The sequence below is a fragment of the Leuresthes tenuis genome, unplaced genomic scaffold (genome assembly GCF_036924035.1).
Source record: "Leuresthes tenuis unplaced genomic scaffold, fLeuTen1.0.hap1 SCAF_22, whole genome shotgun sequence".
NCBI lineage: Eukaryota > Metazoa > Chordata > Actinopteri > Atheriniformes > Atherinopsidae > Leuresthes > Leuresthes tenuis.
The window spans coordinates 18322210-18342795 of record NW_027325376.1 but is presented as its reverse complement, the minus strand read 5'-3'; the positions used below and the strand labels follow the sequence as shown (position 1 = coordinate 18342795).

Genomic DNA, 20586 nt, shown 5'->3' with positions numbered 1-20586 from the left:
CCATTCTGAAAGATGTATTTTTTTTTTACTGTATGAAGGAAGTGGTTCTTAACTTAACAAGCTATAAACTAACCTTTGCAGATCATTTTATACATTAAAACATATAAATGAACTTTGCCACTGGTCCTCTGCATTGTTTCTTGCATCGCTTTCCCACATTTCAGCTTTTGTCATGTTGTCATGATGATTAATGTGATGAAGCATTTCCTTGTGTTACTTCTTGATATTGAGTTTATGACTCGTAGAGCAAGACTTGTTTATGCTTCCTGATGGGTGGCTCAGTCAGTCAATAATGCTTGTTGTTGTTGTTTCAGAACTTCAACACTTGTCTCCTTTTGTCTGGCCTTAATTCTTCTTTCCGTACTCTTGACGCACAGGGATTTGAGTAAGATGCCAGTCATACATACAGAGCAACCAGTTTGTTGGTGACCTGTGATTGTGGATTATTTCCACTGTAGCGCACGAACAACCTGTTGCAGTGTTTTGGGTCAAAGTCTGCCGGGCTCACATGATATCCTGCAGGTCAGGTTTTAGAGCTGGGTAGGAATCTGGCTTTGTGTGTCAATGATTTTGGAAAAAGCTTAGCCCAGTGTCCGGGGGGGGGGGGGGGGGGATAAGCTTTTATAATGGATAAGCTTTTGCTTCTTTGAATTTAAACTTTTTATCCTTTTAATGCTCAGAGTTCCAACCCCCCCCCCCCACCCCTTTTTTTTTACATTTTAAAAGTCTTCTGTTAGTGCAGTTTTGTGCTCAGACACACTAACTTGTAGCTTAGCTTCCCAGCTGGTGTTGAAAGCATGATATAGTCCTCAGGGGGCCCTGTTCACATTACATTCCAGACTCCTGTTACAGCCTGGTTACTAGGATTAAATTTCCCCCATCAAAGCTTCCACACCCATGTATCCAATGTCCTGTTAAATTAAAGAAAATCTTTAATGATCTTGCGTTCAGTTGTGCCGTCCGAGTCCACGCTGTTATTATTTGTGTCGTTTTATTCTTTTGTTATAGTTTAAATAACAAAAGGCTGGTGAGTGGCCAACATTGCTATTCTGAAAACTATAGAAAAGTTGTAACTCAGAGCCCTTGATGTTGCACAATAAAGCAGGTGTCACATTTTTTTTTTGGCTCGTACATTATTACAAAGAAAGAACGGATGTAAATGAAATGGCCACTGAGTAATGCCCAGAGGGCAATCTGCAGGTGATGAGATGATTCTGGATAACAGCCACCTTTTTTTTCCTTTTCTTTTCTTTTTTCTGTGTAATCAAAGTAAAGAGTCTTTTTATTATCGTATATACAGTTTGATGATGTTAGTTTCCTATTCATCTGTAGGCACAGTTGTGATTAAAAATAAAAGTAGTTTAAATGATAAGTAAAAAAGGTAGGATTATAAAAAGGTATACGCAGTGGAAATAGCAAAACTTGTTAGCAGGTTGGTGTGGATGCAGTAATTGTCAAACAGCCGCAGCCAGCAACATTCAGTAACAGTGGTGGGAAATTGGGGAAAAGCATCATATCCTCCCTTTGACAAGACGGTTCACTGCTTCCGTTTGAATGTGAGCTGATAAATTCTGAATGACTTCTCAGGAATCTCAATTGTTGCAGAATTATCTTCTGTCCGAAACACCGAAATGTGCAGCAATTGTCTAAAGACGTGACTTCCATGTTTACATAGCAGCTGTTGCAGCCTTCGATGCTTTTAAGTTGCTTTGTCGATGTTCTTGTGCTTTTACGCAGGAAACCTCATAAGATAAATATTCTGTTCTTTAAAGGTGTGTCTGGCGGAGCAATAGTGGAGAATGGCTCTGTGGGCAAAGAACCGGCTGCTCCTAACCTCGACGATCACACCAACCGTGAACCCAGCTTGACCTCGCACAGAGAGCTCGTTCTGCCTAGTTACAAGCCACGCTGCTCCTCCACCCCCATCTACTACAATAGCCCCCAAAAAAGTTACTCAGACTTGGACCCGGACAGCCACAGCTTGACCTCCCAGGACTCAGGAATCCCCACGCTGGAGATAAACCCTCCAGACCCCATCCTTCACAGCCACCAACGACCAGGACACAAAGGCCTCATCCTGGACCCCAGTCAGGACTCTCCTGCCACTTTACCTCTGGATGATGATCCATCTGACAGCAATGCCATACGAAAATCCTCCACCTTCCCTCGCAGTGGCTATGACTCCATCCGCCTCTTCAGCCCCACCCTCAGATTATCCACCACTGTGGGGTTGGGTGTCGGCGGCGGAGCCTTAAACCGCAGCGATGACATTTCCGTGTGCAGCGTGTCCAGCCTGAGCACAGAGCTATCGGTCTCCAATGAGGACATCTTGGATTTTACAGTCACTTCTGACTCGAGCGCCATTGTCACCTTGGAAACGGATGACAGCGGCACGGCTCACTTCTCAGATGTGACGCTGTCGTCATCGCCAGGCAACCACAGAGACTTATGGAGTCCTGCACGACTGCATCCGGGGTCAGGTGTCATGCAACAGGAGGATGGAAGGGAGAAGAAACTGGGACCTCTTGCAAGCTTATTCAACAGGCAAGTTCACACTTTTTTAGATCACAATGTTTCTTATTATGAGGACAAGTCTTGTTTCCCAAGGTGGTGGGCTCAAACGAGACGTGTTCAAAGGAAAGAATGTTGCTCAAGACAAGCTTTTACTACAAGAGATGGTTGCATCGGAGTTAAAAGTAAGTCATCTCTGTAGTTTATATCAGGGGGAGTCAAAAAACAGAGAGAAGCTGAATCACAAATAAGAGATTGAGTCGACCCCTAGTGTCTAAATATTACAAATGCATCTATTTAAGAAAGATTTGTTTTAGTCATGAAATGTGTTTATTTAATTTCAGCTGCTTTTGCCATTTTCTCTCCATTGTGACAGCAGCTGTAGTGGGCCTCAAATTCCTGCCGCTGTTAATGTCCTAAAGCTTTAATTTAAACCGTTGTAATTAGAAACGAGGTAAACATCAAATGTGCGGCTTATGTCACAATGTTGCCGGTTAATTTAACTGTTATTAGTACCGCGTGTTATGTAGAAAGAAATATGACGGTATGATGATTTTGTCTGTTCCTTTTTGCCATCTTAATGTAAGAAAAAAAAAAACAACTTTTTGAATGATAAATGTATTGTAAGCTATAGATCAGGAACAAACATCAAGGCACCGCCGATGGCTTGAATTACAAAATACTTTACGTTGGTGAGGCAGTGACACATTGTCAGCATGCGGGGCCTTGCAGAAGTGGGTGTTGCTCAACTTTACAAACCTTACTCAGCTGAGACCTGCACGTGACCCCCGCCCCTCCCACCAGTCTCACCCGGAACCTGCCCTTTACTTGGCAGCTCTTAACACAGCAAAACAGTAGTAAAGAGTAGCTTTAAGGCGTGCTACAGTGTCGCTTCAGCTTGTCATTATCAGATTGTCGTCATTTAGGAACGAGGAGGGGGGGGGGTTGGTTTTTTTTTTCACCATAGAGAAAACTATGAGCATAACAAGGCTTGGTTGGTGGAACTAATGCAGTTTGAAAATAACTGAAGGATTTACAGCCTTCACTAACAGCCGTAATGTTGAAGCACTCTAGACCCAACTGTGGGTATCTTTGCTGAATTTTCTCTACACATGTATGATTTAAAGGCGTTTTGCACATTTTCTTTCTGAAAAAATCCCCTACACATTGGACAAGATCATATAATAAATTGCACTGGTGCATGTTCTTAACCTTAAGTGGACTTAAATCCATCCATTTTCTGTACCCGCTTAATCCAATTAAGGAGGGGTTGGCGTCGATCCCAGCTGGCATTGGACGAGAGGCGCGTAGAGTCAAATAATAGATTTAATAAGAAATTAAAGGGACATGTTAAGCATACTGAAAAGGCATTAAGTGTAGAAACTGATAAACAATGTCGTGCCCATGCAAAAAACATGCAGAGCGAAGTAGTCATTTAGTAGAAACTTCTACCAAGACTGACTCCTCTTCCATTCTTGATATGGACTTTTCGAAGTCATAGTGAAATTGCTGCTCAGATCTTTTTCAAATCAATCAAAGTTGATCCGTCGTTTGTTTCTCACGTACTGACTCTGGTCACACGTCGCCATTTTAACAGAGAGGGTTGCCTCATTGCACTTTCTGTAGGGGCCCTGAAACTTCCTTGAACTTACAGGGGGGGAGATTTCGCAGCACCTTGTTAAAATCTTTTTCTTTTTTTTTTGGACCAAGCTGTTAGTGGAAATATCTGCACACAGCTGTAATCTAACACCTGCTGTGTTGTTTTATGACACGCTGGTGTGGAGGCGTGTGACTGAGCGAGGTTCAAGGTGTTCTTTGCATGGTCGGCAGAGGGCTTTAAATCTTGTTATTAAAGCCTGCGATTGATTTTAAAAACACGGATTCAGTCAATGATTCTGGCTTATTACGGTTAAATGCATAGTTTAAATGTAAAAAGAAAATAAATGTCATAATAAATTAGATGCAGTGAAGTCATGTTTTTGAAGAGTTGCTGATAGGAACTGTGTGTTATCTGTTATTGATGGTAAAAAGGATGACTTCAATAGATTTAATTATGTTATCTGAATAGGGAGGATTATTATTATTTTTTTTTTTTTCAAATGAATCAGTCGCTCGCATTGATCCAGATATCTTTAGTATCCGGAAGATGATCCCTTTCAGACCAAACTGCTGTAGGAACTAGCTGGGGGGGTATTGGAACTTGGGAGCTCTGTGAAAGACTACATGTGGTCATGTGATTATGTAACCACGCCCTCATGGTTGCAGGTCCTGTGGCTGCAAAATGAGCCCAAATCATCAGCCCTCCACCACCGTGCTTGACAGTTGGTATGAGGTGTTTGTACGGATATGCTGTGTTTGGTTTTCTCCAAACGTGCTGCTGTGCATTATGACCAAACAGCTCCACTTTGCTCTGGTCTGTCCAAAGGACATTGTTCCAGAAGTCTTTGCAAACTTAAGCTGTGCTGACATGTTCTTTTTAGAGAGAAGAGGCTTTCTCCTGCAAACCTTCTACTTGTTCGGCCATTTTCAAATTGTACTGTCATGAACTTTAATATTTAACATGCTAACTGAGGCCCGTGGAGTCTGAGATGTAGCTCTTGTGTTTTTAATTTGTTTTATTTGACAGCATTTTTACAGTTTTATCTGACTTTGAGGTAAATGTGTCGAGACATCTACTCCTGGGAACTTTAACAACTGTATTTAAAGTTTTCCACTATTAATACTTCGGAAATAGCCTTATAACCCTTCCCAGCAACAACAGCTACTCATCAAAGGTCATTGCGGATGTCTTTCCTCCTTGGCACTGTTCTCAGGTGTACTGATGTGAGTGAGGAAATAAACACTTGACAGTCCTCTGTCAATTTGAAGTGACATTAGTTTAAGCCTTATAATGATGCTGTTGCTATATTGTTTAAGAGAACCCTGGTACATTGATCTGCTGCTTCCTTATCACCTCTGAAAGTCGTGCTCCTCAGTGATTGTTTTGTTGTCCTACTTATAGGCTTTTTTTCCCAGCCTGGTGGTTTCTGAATGAGTTCTGAATACATTGTAGCTCGCGGATCACTGGGTATAAGCATGCTATCACAGATGGTTGGAAGGGATTTAATCGGCTTATTCAGACGTATTTGCATTTGAAAAAGTTGTCTAAACATGCTGCTTTACGGTTTAGAAAGGCATTGGAGAGATGATCGCTGGCTGTACAGATGCAAACCTCTTAACAGGACTTTATTTTGATCTATAAATGCATTCTGTGTATATGAAATAGTTTGTTACATAACAGTCCTTCACCTGGTCTCCTCCTCTTATTTTTCTTTCCTGTTATCTCTTTCCTTGCATTGAGAAGTTACTCATTGCCTCATTGCCCTTCAGACTGCTCTTCCTCTCCTCCAATCTGTTTAGTCAGGCTTCTCCGTGAGGAGGCGGGGACGCTTGGGAGGAGTCTGTTCCTTCTTACTCTCACTCTGCCTGAACAGGGTGGCTGTGTAGGACTTCTTCACTCTTTGTAATTAAGAATATGGACACACAGGGCCTGAATGTTGTCTGAGGGAGAACTTTGACTTCCATCAGAAGATTTTTTGCTCTTCTTCTGTGTTCTGCTCTTTGGCAGCTCAGCATCCAAAGTGTCTGTCTTTGTGGCTTTTGATTTACTGTTTTTTGGTGACTAGAGCAGGATGGCAACCCCATCTCTTCTCTACATTGACAGGTAAGATAATGGATAGACTTTTTGTATCTAAAAAATCTAAGCTTCTTTGTGACTGAGTCCTGAAGTAAAAGTTATTTGATCAACATTTTAATGATGCAACTGTTGTGCCTGCCAACTTTTATCCATTTGGAACTAAATAGGCACTGTTCTATTGATTAGTTGTCTCGGAGACAGCCTGGAGCTGTTCTGCGTTTTTGATGATGGGAAAATCTGTGTGTTCTTACTTCTTGTTGTGGCTTGTTTGGTGTTTCGGCGCCAGCTGTCCTCATTGTTGGTTCAGGCTTCCGAGCTTCTGGGACACCTTATCACCCACTTTACAGATATCAAGACTGAACAGTTTTTTTTATTTTTATTGTGAAATCCTCAAATTCTTGGGAGACTTGACCTCAAATCAGAGCAGCACAAAGCCTCCGCTCAGACTGAACATACAAACAAGCACTTCTGCCAGTCCTGGTGGACTTTCTAGCCGTTCCACTTGAGCGCTGGACCATAGCCGCAGCCATTCAGCTGTCACGTTGAAGCACATTAGACCCGGACTGAATGCAAATCACGCCTCTGCTTTGTTGATGTTTGTCGGCATATGTTAAAGCTGAAGACTCGGTGTTCTGTTGAGCTGCTCGTAAAACTCAGTGTTGTGTCACTGAAGAGCTAAAGCTGGAGCTTGTTGTTTGAAGGTGGTGCTAAGCTGGCCCCTGCCATTCGCTCCGTGCTGCATTGTTATCGTGGTTTTTCAGGAGGTTACTCAGGGTCATCACTCCTTGGTTACACTTTACTTTCATACCCAGAAATACTACAGTTTTACTAATATTCTGGGCAAGTATCAGGTTTCAGCCTCTTGTGGTTTCAGTCAGTGGGCAAAGTGTTGTTGTTTGTGATCTTATTTTTAAAGTTTTTTTTTTTTCACCTTTGCCTCTCGTAAAGTCAGAGCTGATGTTTCCATTTTGTGGAACTTGATGGCTTTGATTACAGTAGATAAGCTTGTGTACCAATGGCAGCTTCCTCCAGCTGTAAAATGTGCCTCTCCAACTTTCTGATTTCACAAGACTTTCAGTGAGTCAAGGAAATCGTGAGGAAAAACACTACTCGAATGTCTCCAGGCCAATATTTCCACATTCCTGTTCTGAAAATGACTGAAGGGGAGAACTTAATAGAACACAGTCACTATTTGCAAATAATAAGTGATTGTATGTGCTGGCTGTAACCTCCTGAGTTACTTTTTAAAAGGCCTTCAGCTGCTTTTATCATCTGTGTGCACTTCCGTATCGGTAAGCAGAATGGAAAATACACAAATGGTGTGAAGATATGAGGGAGGCGTGGATGGATTGTTTGCACTGAACAGTAAACGCTGTTGAAGGAGATCTGCTATCTCAGCTGGCCTCGGGTGTATAAACATCGGATGTGAATTATGACTTGTCAATTGTTACTTATTTAATGGTTTGAGATTAAAAATACGACGGCCTTGCTTTGCTTTCAGGTTGTCATGGGAACAGGGGATGTGTAGTTATCGAAGTTTTCAAGGCAGGCTGCCACTTAAAAGCTGTCCAGAAAAGCACTAAATCGGCTTCTTTTGGTCAGGAACTAGAATGTTTACAGCTGGATTATTTAGTGCCGTTTAGTTTTCTTTCCAGTGAGGGATTTTGTTTGTCTTTTCTTTGCGTGCTTGTATTGGTTTTTACCTGTTTCGAAGAAGACTTGATGCATATTAGGGGGAGCGGAAACGACGAGGATTGAAATGTGATTCACCAGCTGTTTTTTTTTTTTTTTTTTTTTTTTTTTTTTTTTTTTTTTTTTTGGTCGGAGTGGACAAATCCTCAGGACATCTCATCAGCATCTTCTCAAATATGGTTTATCTCCCAAAATATCCCCAGAGTTTAAAGTAATTCCTCTCTCTCTTTTTCATCTAATGGATGTTCCCCACAGTAGTTTATTTGCCCCTCAAGGTTTGTTTCTGATTAGGACAACTACTTCTTTTACTGAATTACACCCACCATCGATGTAACCTACCTATGTAAAGCCACTCTCTGGAGACGCCACACTGCAAAGTTTGTTGCCTTCCAACTAGTTAACGCATCTTTTTTTTGTTGAAACGCTTAAAAGAAAGCATAAAAACCAACCCCTCAGAGTTATTTTCCCTGTTATCTGTGGCCTGTTTGATAACTCAGCAGTGATGCGTGGTGCCTGCTGCAGTGTTTCTGTTGCATTCTGTACAAGAAAAGAATTTCAGATGTACCACGCAGCCTTGACACTCTTGGTGATCTTTGCTACAAGTCCCGTCCTCCCTCTCACCCCGTGACTTATCTGTATCTCCATCTACTGTCACTATGTCACTTCTTTTCTATTGTGGTGGTGAGAGGAGGCTTGTTGGAGGAGCTGTAAGCGCAGGTGTCCTTTGCTTATGTCTTTTGTGCCACCTGATGAGGGGTAAATTTGAATTAGAATTAAATATGTCCTTTGCTATAAACTGATTAGCTGTTTCACACGTCAGTTTAAAGTAAGGGCATCTCATTTTGCATCTCTGGTGTTGAGGGATGGAGTGTGTTGATTGGGAAGTGGGATAAGGGTCATGACGTAGATGGCAGTCGGAAGCTTGCAGCAGACGCAGCAGCAGCCAGAGAATAGTGTGCGCTCAGTGTTTGGCTGCATGTTTCCTGTCATCACCATTCTGGAGACAAACTCATAATGCTGGAGTCAGGAAGCGGTCAGCCGGTCAGAGGTGGTTTATGTATTTAAACCTTTCCCACCCCTCCCACATGCTGAGGGCTTGAACCTTACGATTTCAGCGCGCACACTTTGGAGCGTGTTTGGTGCAAAGGGTTACTTATGTCAGCTAAATGTCTGCCAATGCCAATCGTCCACTCTATATTTCTTCTGATTCTATAAAGCAGCTGCCTGGCTGAGTAGCTTTTTGATGAGATTCAACATGTTGATCCTTTGATGTGGCAGCGCTTTATTGTGCTGATGCGTGTTCAGAGGAACCTTTTCATTTGGCCAGTTTCTAACAGCGAGGATCTATTCAGGCTTCTAATTGAAACCCGGCTGACGGCTCTGCGACAGCTCCTCATCTGAAATAAATGACAGGATTAGCTGGCTAAATGGCATGGGGAACGCTGCTGGAAAGAGGAAGGCTTCCCAGCAGCTTTGCATGTGGTGCTACAATCCCAAGTTGCTTTCTCTTTTGTTCTTGTATTCTGGATATGTTGACGCCTCGTCAACGTCTGGAGCAGCTGATTATTGCTGCTTGTTTTATGGTTTGTTTGTTTTTTTTTTATCTCCTCATTTCAAGCGTCCTGTGAGTGCTAACACGGTAACCCGCTCACGTGATCTCACAGAGGTTGTTAAAATGTTCTCTTGGAGCCCTGAATGCCTTCTGTTCCTAAGCCCATTAATTGTGTTTATGCAGAAGTCAGCTGTGCACCCATCTACTTTTAAGGACACAGACTTATCCAGCTCCTGAGTGCAGTCAGAGACCTAGTGAAGACAACACTGTGGCTCAGCTTTCCCCTCTGTGCTATAATGACCTGATTATCTATCCTCCAATCTGATTCCTTCTGTCCATCCCTGCATTCCCTCAGGAGTCTGTTTGCCAGGAGGGTGAAGGACAGCCGGCCTGTGGAGCAGAGGGATCCTGGTTGGAAGCTGTTTGGGAAAGTCCCACCGCGGGAAGGTCCCATCAAGGATCCTAAGAAAATCCAAAAGGTAGAGTCTACATTTACCCACGTTCATAAATCACATGCTCACACGTGCCTGAGTGGTTTTACTGAAGTTAGACAACAGGCTGAATGTTTACTGCCACCATGTCTGTAACGTGCCGGCTGTTTCTGTTGCTGATAACTGTGCAAATGTGGGACACAGTTCAGAGAGTAGACGACAGGCCGTGACAGTGACGCCCTCCCAGTGTACACGTGACCCAGCAATCAGAACTGTGTGGCTAAAGTCAAGCTAACAAAGATGCTAAGGGGAATTATTTACTCTGAGAAAAAGAAAGAAGGAGCCTCCTATCAGTGAGTTAAGAAATAATATTGATTTTAGAAAGTCACCCAAAGAAGTCGTATCGTCTTGTCCTATCCTAGATAGGATATCACTCCCACGAAGCAACAATGGATTTGTTTGTTTTGCAGATGATTTGTTTGGCTCTCTGCGTGTTTAGTTTGAGCCGGTCGCAGAGAACATGGCCTTCCCGACTTTAGTAGAACACGGGAGTTTGTCTCCTCAGCTGATTCCTTTGAGCTGGCTGTCGGCTGCAGCAGGAGGCCTCGGGTAGAACCTACAGCTCAAAGCAGAATTAAGAAAGGTCAGAAACCTTGTATGATGCAGGCTCTGACGTGAATATCCTGTGCCTTTTAATGAAATCTATCTGGTTATTATTGTCTTATTATCCAAAATAAACTCTCTGAAATGCCGCATATTAGATTTATCCGCTTGATGCTGTTTTTCCTTGTGTGTGGTTGGCTTTAACATTGGCTGAGCAGTTGAAAAGATTTCACTTGAACGACTGGGGGATAATCCACTGATATGCAACGACTTACGGACCAGCACTTTGAAAGATATGGAAAGTAATCAAGGACACGTCGTAACTAAGGATAAGCAGTTGATAGTCAGCACTGGGAGCAGAATTTGCCCCGAGCAGAAACACTCCCAATCAGTGTTGACTGAGTGATGATGGCTATATTTAGGGAGCCACGTGTTGATCAGGAAACAACCACTCACTATTTGGTTTCAGCAGTTCAGCATATGATGAAGGAAACTTGACGTTGGAGTGTGTGTAGAGGCACGGTGGGGATTCCTGTCCTTTGACCCTCCCATCCGCCTGCACTGACTGAACCCTTCTGATCCCTCTCCTGCATTCAACGTTTAAGACCCTCTGTGTTGTGTGTAAACTTTTAAGAAATGATTGAAGGAGAATGGTAGAGAGAGCCCTACCACAAAGATCCATTTGAAAAAGGAAGGAGGAAAAATGCTCCACACCTATATGAGAAAACAAGGCACGAATCCTGCATATTTCACACTGAATCACTCCTGATTAAACGTCCTTACTCTGACAGCCCGACGCAAAAAAACAATCAGATCCGTGTTTACAGGTTTCGACCACAGAAATGGATTCGCAACACGTGCCTTTTTCTGTAAACGTCCACCAGCATTCTGCTACTCTCTCGACTGTAAGCTTCGAGAGACACTGAGACATTGTTGAAAATGTCAAGGTCTCAGTCCTCCAAGATAGCCAGCTGGCGACGGAACACTTGCTTTAAAATGTTCGGACGGCCGACAGAAAAGTGTCTCAGGCGCAATTAAAGAGCAGGGTAGCTGATAATTAGTAAAGTAAACCCAGAGAACAAGGAAGCAGGCTGTGATTACAGCTTTCTTAAAGCCTGTAATTGTGCTTCCATTTGCTCTGTCTGACATCGGGGGAGGAGTGTTCTATTCTGTGTTCTCTTAATGAGTTTCAAGCCTGGTTGAAAAGCCTGTTTGTACAGTTCACCTATCAGCCCTTTGACATGTCATCCTGTGGTTTTGAATGGCTGTCCGTTTATATTTGTGTGAAAAAACAGACACGCGTGTCTGTGGTCCATCTCATCTGTGGTTGTAACACTATCCTCCACCTGTGGCGTCGGTTAACAAGGCTTGGATTTCCAGCTTTTATCCTGCCGTTGTTGCTGTTCCAAGGTGGGACGACTGGACAGAGTGTGCGTGTGTGTGTGTAATGAGTGTTTTATTTCCCAGTATTTGTTATTCAGCTGCTATAAGAGACAGGGCTTGCTCATTTCTTCCTTTGACTAAGAAAAAAAAAAGCTGTGAAAAGTGTAATGCTGTGAGTTGGTCTGAGTCGAGGCTTTCTTCCCCTTTGATATGACTCAGGGCCTCAGCACAAAGTCTGATGTCAGTGAACTGCCGCTGTGAACTGAAGCCGGATGGAAACATTCACTACAGGAGTTAATAATGAGCTCTTTGAAGAGGATACGATGTGGAATTAACTGCTGATGTCTGCTTTCGGTGTTAAACTCCCACGCAGTTTAACAAGCTGTCATGTTTTTCACCACTTTGTTCATCAACTTTTACCCACTTGAACATAAACTTGAAGCGTGAAACAGCTGCGAAGTGCAACATCGTCATCAGCCATAATCTTCGGAGGGAACAGTTGCACGGATAGACTGCAGCGGGTCTGTTGGTTGCTGTTGGAAAGCGCAACTCGACTCCTCGGGCTGCAGAGGAGACTGAAAGGAGGAGCTGCTGTTGGGTGCATTTCCACTACAGGAACCAGGGTCTATTAGGGGCTCCTTTACTTGGCCCACAAGAACCAGGAGGTAAAAAGAGAAATTTCTTCCCCTAAAAGAGCCCTGGTAGGGAGGTTGTACTTCTTCAGAGCAATAAAACATTCATATCTTATCTTTAAAAAGCCAATGTGACTATAAAAAGGTCTGTTTAAACTTATAAATGGTAAGTTTCTTTTCTCTGTGCACTGCACAGTCCTGTCAGCCGGCAGCATCATTTGAAACGGTTATCTGGTAATCAACAGAAGCAAAGATTTGTCTAGTGAATACTCAAATGAAGTAAAGTCTGTACATCTGGACATGTTAAGGCAGAGAACAAGATGTAAAGGCTGCAAGAGCTTTCACACTGAAGCCTGCTCATTCAGACCTGATGGGATTAGAAGAGCAGAGGACTTAGTGGCTGAAACCTAATCTGTTACTCTGGGGTTGATTAGAAGGACTGGGACAGAGAACAGCAGAGCCTTCAGCTGCAGCCACGGTGACTAACAGCGCACGGCAGCGCTGATTTGCTGACACACACGCAGCAGCCATAGACCTGATGCAGAGCGGATCAGTGTAGCGTCACAGCTCAGAGAGAGGGGGAGGAAAACAGGGTATCATGCTGCTGCCGCATCCTTTCCAGTGCGGGGTGTGTCCCTCCATCGGCAGCCTACATGCCACCTCCTGGGTGTCCTGTTACCAGGAGTGAGAGCACTGGAGCAGCCGTGATGCTACGCTAGGGTTTTGGAAACGAACCCCCACCGGACTGGCCGTCTGTAAGGAACCGCAGCGTTCATGGTGAGTGGACGGCAGCGTTCTGAGGACAAGCGGCTGAGCTCTGAGTCTCTCTCCTTGTCTGGCAGAATCGGAGGACACTGGTAGCTCGAGCTTTAAAGGGAGGCAGCAGAGGAGAAGAGGATGGCTCGAGTTTCACATAATAGCCTCTTTCAGCTCATTGTAGCTCGGTGCTTTGCGTGGGAAGCAGGGTGACTGTGTGTCCAGAAAGATAAAAGAAAAAATGTCTTTTTTTTTTTACGATGTGTTGATTGGCTAATGTTCAGCCAGGAGATGGTCCATCTTTACAGCACAGATCCTGTCCTGTACCACTCAACCATGTGTAGCAGCGCTAGTTTTTTAAGGATATTAAGGATTTCCTCCTGCTGTTTACACTGATGCAGTTAGACAGCTCGCTGCTCAATCACTTTGTTTCTTTATACTTTCCAGTAAAGCATGCTGAGGTGAAATGCACTGGTTTATATTTGGATGTTTGATGCCAGTGTTTCCAGATCCATTTATTTGTCTGGAAACTACATTTTCTCCTATTGGTCTACCAGATCGATACAGCCCTGATCATCCCCGCTGTGGTAACTGGAAGTCAACTGTTGGTGTGTCAGCCTCTGTGTGAGGTGTTAAATTATACATAAGCAGACAGGACAATGGGTCTAAATGGATGATTTTGTATTAACCCTTCTTTTCTCAAACAAATTTCCCCACTTGTCACAAGCTATTTAGCTGTCATTGTATCGTATCATTGTAATGCACTTAATAGGTCCATTTAGTCAAATCACAGTCCACTGGGAAATTTGCCCTCTAAATGCCCACATTTGAAAGTCGATGCATCTGCGGATTGGTCGCTCTTTAGAGTGGAGCTTGACAACAAAAGAGGGGAAGAGAGCAGCGAAAAGACTTTTCTGACGTAACAGTGGAGGAGTTTATAGACCAGGAAATGTTTGCTGTCCCTGAACACTGGTATCCTCCTTCTTCTTCCTTCCTGTAGTCCTTCAAAAGGGCTGCTGCATGCAGCGTTGCACACACACGTGTGAGAGCTTCATCACATCTTGCAAAGATAAACCCTCTGTGGAAGAACCTTTCTTTTTTTTTTTTTTAGCTTATTTTCCTAATTGAGTCTGAAGCTTTATGATGAGGCGATGAACATTTCCTGGCTTTGCCGATGTGTTCTGCCAACATGTGCGTTTTGTGCAGACGCACCAAAGTGAAAAGGCAAACTGTGTGGCCGTCACCACGGCGTCTACAGCGCGCTCACAGGTGGAGTCTGTTCACTGCAGTGATTTGTACAGGACGCTTCACCCCGTTCAGGGATTTAGTTTGAAACGCGGTTCGAAATGTCAGATTTCTGCATCTGGTCATGACGACTTTCACCAACAACCTCGGTGACGCGGTTGAGGGAAAGGAGCCCGAATCCTGTCCCACGCGGACGCCATCCTGCATTTCTGAGTGCAGTAATGAGCAGAATGCGACTGACATGGTTTCTGTCTCTTCCAGCTGACGTAGGTGGGGCTCCTTTGCACCAACCCCAGTCCTGGTCTGGCTGCTTACTGTCAGGAATATTTGATATGAAATGAAAATGTGATGAAAATGAAAGGTGCTCTCGCATGAGGTTTCACCACTTAATCATCAGCATAGCCTTTGTTTCTGTAATGTTTGTCGAATGGCTCAATTTCCTAAAGTTTCAGCATTTGACATGTCGTAGGGTTCTTTTTTTCTTTCTTTTGCCTTTTTACTACTTTGTGTTGACAAATGGATTTGTGTGATGCAGGGTGAGAGTTAAGTTCGATTTCAACTTTTAGCTCCTCCAACCGTTTTAAACAACCCTCGGTGAAACCGTTGGATCAATCCGAGCGCCTGTTCTCATAAGTAAACCTGTAAACTGTCCTGCGGTTGCTCCCGCGCACACACCTGACTCATTCCCTCTCTGTTCTCTTCTTCGCATCGGTTTGCCTCGGGCAGCTTCTCGTAAAAGGTGGTGAGTTGGAGCAGTTTCATGTGAAACCAGGTGAAGCAACCTGCTGTGGCCTTTCACCACCCATCTTCCATTATTCATAAAGCCTGTTTCCATGAGGATTGTGAACGTGATGTGTTCCATGGAGACTTTAACTTGTTGTGAAGCTGCTTACAGATGAGATATAAATCCCTCTTGTTGTCATCTTTAGAGCGCTGCTTCATTAGTTTTCAGCTGTAAAGGCAGCCAGCGTGAACATGATCGTGAGTCAGTGCAGCCAGGCACCCAGAGAACTCTTACATCACTCCCAGGAAACTGGAGAACTGTATCGAAGGCCAGCATGACGAAGCATGTTGCCCCGGCGCCAGGTTAACATGGGATACAATAGCTATTCCTGCTAAAAGCTAATCCTCAGGGCAGCCTTACTGAGAGAACAGGTCTCTGCTGCTTTTCAGTGTCGGATCTTTAAATGCAGTTGCTGTCATTTCCGTCTTTGTTTCTGCTGCTGGAAAACGAGGCTTTCTGCTCTGTGGAAAAGTAGAGAAAGAAAGAAAGAAAACACAACTGTATCCTGCTACATGAAACCCGAAGGTGTGTCGGTTTCACTCATCGTTGTGGGTTATGTGTCGGTAGACTGGGTGAAATCTAAAAAAAATCAGTGATGGTTCTTTATCTCACTTTTGTTGTGAGATCTAAACTAAATTTGTTTACCTGTTTCACCTGCTCGTGGCTTACTTTCTTTGTACTGACAGAAATGTGGCATTAAATAAAAGGAAACGACGGCCCCACAGCGTACAGTTCATAAAGGTTATGGAGGAAGTCAGGAGGGCAGTGATGTGTGTCTCACTCGTCGTATCAGTTGTCAGGCAGGAGAGGTGGTGGCTTTGGGTAGTTTTCATCATCATGCCTGCCAGGCTGCCCTCTTCTCCTCGTGATTCTGCCTTAACCTTGCTCTCCTTCTTGTCCTTCTTCCCCTCTCTCTGCAGTATCCATTTTCAGTCACTGTGCAGACTCTGGTTAATCCGTTTTACTGAAGGTTCACACCGTCTTTAATGAATAAAGACAAACGGGAGCACATCTCTTTCTTATTCCCTCTTTATTAAAACACACATCCATTAAATACTGACCAATGAAAACTGCTCACAGGAAGGAGAATTGTTTTACCGCACCACCTCAATATTATTGAGATTACTAACATTTTAACCGACAGAGTTGATAGTGGAAATTCTTCATTGTCAAACATCAAAGCAATTACTAATATTTAAAGTTCTTTAAAATTCTGATCGCCAGCTTCCCTTCGCTGTTGGATCGGAATCCAACAAACCCGGACGTATCGCCACAATTTGAGTCATATTTTTCCACTCTCTGGCAAACTGAGCTAAGCTTTGGGGGTTAATGGTGAGTGAGTGGCAGCACACGGCTGTGAATCTTTTTTATTTGGGTGTCACTTTGACACAGATTTGGACGAATGCGAGATAAGTGAGGCAGAGATAAAGATGCTGTCAGCATCGAAATTTACCCTCGAATGGGATCCTGCAGTCCCCCAGTAGCTCTCTTACAAACAATATTCGGTTTCCTTTCTTCCGGGACCTTTGCCCACACTTCTCCCTGTCTTTTGCATCGCTTTCTCTCCTCCGATGCTCAGACCTCAAAGTTTTTAGCACTCTTCTTTTGAAGTTTTCTCTATCTCCTCCCTTTACTGCTGTTGCATCAACGCTTTTTTCTTTTGTCGTACTTGCATTGAAGCAGGATCCCTGCTGTGTGAGGAAAAAGAAAAGCGTAGGGGCTGCTGCTTTGGGTTCATCAGTCTTCAGAAGCTCCACAAGTGTCTCTTGAGAAGTTCTTTGATCCATCACTGCAGTCACTATGTGCTTTCAAGCCAGAGGACCTTATTTATAGTTCTTAGAACTATAACAGGAAGTATCCCCTTCCTCCCAGGAGGACCCATCGGTGAGAAAAGTAAGATGATTGATCAAACACTTCAGCAGCAAATAGGAAATGGTTTAAGGGACAGGACGCCTCAGAGCAAGAAGGTTCCTGGGTTAATTCAGGGCTGGGGTCTACTCAGCTACTCAGACTAAAGCTTAAAATACAGTTGCTGTTAATTATGCATGTGCGTCCTTATCATGGCTGCCTCGTTTATCCTGCGTGCGATTGGTGCGTTGGTTGTGCACGTCCTCAGTAATTAACACTACGCATGCGCAAGCTGCATCCAGGTGACCAGCAGGGGGTGTGTAAGCTTGCTTTTGATGTTTTGACGTGTGGTATTGTCGATTTCTCGCGCCTTGCATGGTTTAGGGGCCTCGCATACCATCGATGATACCACCGCTGTCGCTTTTTCTGTCATGATCTTAAAAAAAAGGAAAAAATAGCCAACCTCTTCTATTCACCCCATATTTGCTGTGTCAGAGTATCGGAGTATTTCTGTTTTCATCCTGTAAATCTGGCCTCAGCTTCCGGAGAACGAGCGTTCTCCAAATGGAAGTATGTGAGCTGTTACAATGAGAATGGAGGCGTTAATTCATGTTAACGTGCGGTGAAACTGTATTTTCAGCCTTTGTGATGGTTGTTTTGTGAGGAAAATACCCAATCCCTTGATTAAATCTCAGAGTGTATTTGGTCCATTTTAGCTTTGCTTTGATTAGGTTTATACTTAACCTCAAAGTTACGCTAACTTGCTACTAGCTGCCATGTGTCTGAGCTTTCAACCACAGTGTTGGTGGAGATTCTCAGTCTTCCTGGTCATGACAGATCTATGAGCTTGAATCAAGGCAGCTGGATGGAGCTACTGGTTGTTTGGTCCACCTCTTTGCTTCCAGACTGAAGCACCTCAGCAGCTTTTGGACAGATTTGCTGTGAAGGTTGGTTTGTAAATGTTTCCCAGAGGATAAGTCGTTGTTGACTGTAACACTACTTGTTTCTGTTCTTTAGGCTACTGAACATGTGAGCATGCCAGAAAATGAGTGCATCTTCCAAAAAAACTGAAGTTTCTTTTTTTTTTTTTCCTTAAATAACACGGTGACCATTGTTATCATTAGCTGTTAGCATTTGAGCATTTGTCGCCATGGCTACCACCACCTAGTCCTTTAATTTGAAAGCTGTTTGATGTCCTTCTCTGCAAGGAAAAAAAGGTAATTGAATTCCGTTTATTTGTTCCCCAAGGCCAGTGAACCAGGCTCAGCAGAAAGCAACACAAAAACAGATTATTGGCGCGAGCTGTAACGGTTCCGCATGGACACACACTCCTGCTGTAGAAATTGATTTTTTCTGCCTGTGTAGATCAATGTGAACGGTCCCATGGCAGCGCAGTGTTTGCGGACCACAGCCTGTTTTTATTCATCCAGCTCAATGGCCACACGAGGCTATTTCTGACTCTCAGTACCGTGTGTGCTCATTCATATCAGGTTTGCTCTCTTTATAGTGGGTTCCTGGTTAATTAGCGAGACTGTGTGAGATTTTTTTCGGAGACCCTCTTGAACTCGTTGCGCTCTGTAATTCTGCACACACAAAACAGCCTGGAAGTCAGCTGATAGTCGGCCTTGTGTTAAACCGCTCGATGCCCTTAGCTGTACCACTCCGTCACGTGGCCCCGCTTCTCCATGGGCCCTGCATCCACTCTTAATGTTGAAGCAAAATCGGTGCACTCATTCGACACCAGCTGACAAATGCTCATAAGAGTGTTGTCACAAGGTAGTCAGGCCATTCCTTGCTGTTTCTCTTTGACCTAAAGCACATACCAAAGTCTTTTCTCTTAGTATTTGCTTTTGTTTCTCTCTTTTTATTTTATTTTTAGCCAACATTCTTTTTCTCTATCCACTCCTTTGTCCGGCCACATTATTAGTTATTTGGCCAGTTGTCTGTCAGTAATTTGTCGAGCAGCATAGAGCCACCGATCTACACATTTTGCTCACTCCGTCCTTCATGTCAGTCTACATTTTGGGCCCAGATAAAGGCCGAATGCCGTAGGGCTGACCTCAAAAGGAAGCTGTTTGGTCTGAAAGGCTTCCTGTTCCGATTAGTTTTATCGTTCTGTATTTAAATTTCAGTTTTCTTTCTTTGTTTTCAGGAATATGAAACAAAGAGTGGCAGAGCTGGACCTGGCAACCCAACATCTCCCAGGCAGGGTGTGAGGAAAAACCTGGACTTTGAGCCCCTCTCCACCACCGCACTGATACTGGAGAACAGACCTGCGTATGTAGACACACACAATCACTGTGTTACTGTACACCGTTTGGTTCTCCCACGTTGTCATTCTTACTCACTATTAGTTCAGTTTTCTTTTGAGACAATTTAGGCGCATTGGCCTTTTCTTTTTTTTCTTTTTTTTCCTTCGTTGTCTGTCCATCTTACTGTGTCGGATCAGTAGACTTCAGCCAGTATTTTTCCAGCTTACTCTGTTCCGGTTTGTATCACGGTTGGTAAGAGAGAAGCGCTGTTGAAAGATTAATGACCCTCCCTGAGCCTGGCTCCATTACTCTGCCCCCCCTCCATTCTATAAGCAGACAAACAGACATACGCTGGGTTTCATTTGTCATTGCTGCACAGCTCGACAAACTTTATTTTCCACATGGCCGGTTTCCTCTAAAAATGTTAAGAACAGGCAGCACACCATGCTGCGGTTTTTAGCTAATAGCTCTTTGGGAATCACCTTTTAGGGCTGTCTGACTGTTTTTAATGGATCCAGCTGGGAACAAATGGGGGAAAATGGTGTCTTTTTGACAGGCTGCTTGTAACAAAGTGTCTAAAGATACAGCATGAAATAAAATGGGTTCTTTGCTAACTTGTCTGATATGTGTTCCGTTTAGTCGGATATCTTTTTATCCTTGAAAGTTAATTTTAGGTCAGTTTGATGTGGTTCAATAAACAAACTGATTCCTCTGAAAAAGGTCAGATACAAGGACCGGACTGAAAAAAAAAAGGGGAAAAAAAGCAGCTGAAGTCTGGAAAAACTTTGAAAGAGCTTCAGAAAGCTTGGAGAACTATTGCTCAAGACCACATTTAGAGATTACAAGAACGTCTATTTCCTTGGAAGCTAAATGTAAACAAATGAGGCTCAAGACTTCCAATACTGTAAAGTTAAAGGATGCCGGTGTGGTAAAAGAGGAGGGAAATCTGACTTTAGTGACGATCGGAGCTTTTAACCACATTCTTCAGGATCTGAGGGATGTGACTGAAATAACAGAGCAATGATTAGTAGGTCGGTCAGATGACTGAAAGTTTCACTTTCATTTGAATAAAAAAGGATTTGCAGATATCTGCTGCTGAATGCATCTTAAAGTATATTTTCCCGTCTGTCTGGGCACAGTTTCTCAGCTGGTTTCTGAATGGAAACTTTTCATTTTCAGTTTGTAGATCTTTTATTTCGTGACTGTTAGTGATGGAGTGTG

General features: G+C 43.6%; 1 protein-coding gene across 3 annotated transcripts in view; it reads left to right on the top strand.

The window, feature by feature from the left end:
* The window catches only part of tbc1d14 (TBC1 domain family, member 14), a 33743-nt gene that overhangs the window by 990 nt on the left and 12167 nt on the right, over positions 1 to 20586 (top strand). The window contains exons 3-5 of one of the 3 annotated variants that reach the window (XM_072376296.1): positions 1773 to 2544; positions 9787 to 9910; positions 19266 to 19390. In XM_072376296.1, coding sequence (XP_072232397.1) covers positions 1773 to 2544; positions 9787 to 9910; positions 19266 to 19390 — 1021 coding nt within the window. Of the gene's footprint in view, positions 1 to 1772; positions 2545 to 5994; positions 6215 to 9786; positions 9911 to 12959; positions 13258 to 19265; positions 19391 to 20586 lie in introns of those variants that run through there. The other 2 variants (XM_072376297.1, XM_072376298.1) reach the window with 2 other exon arrangements.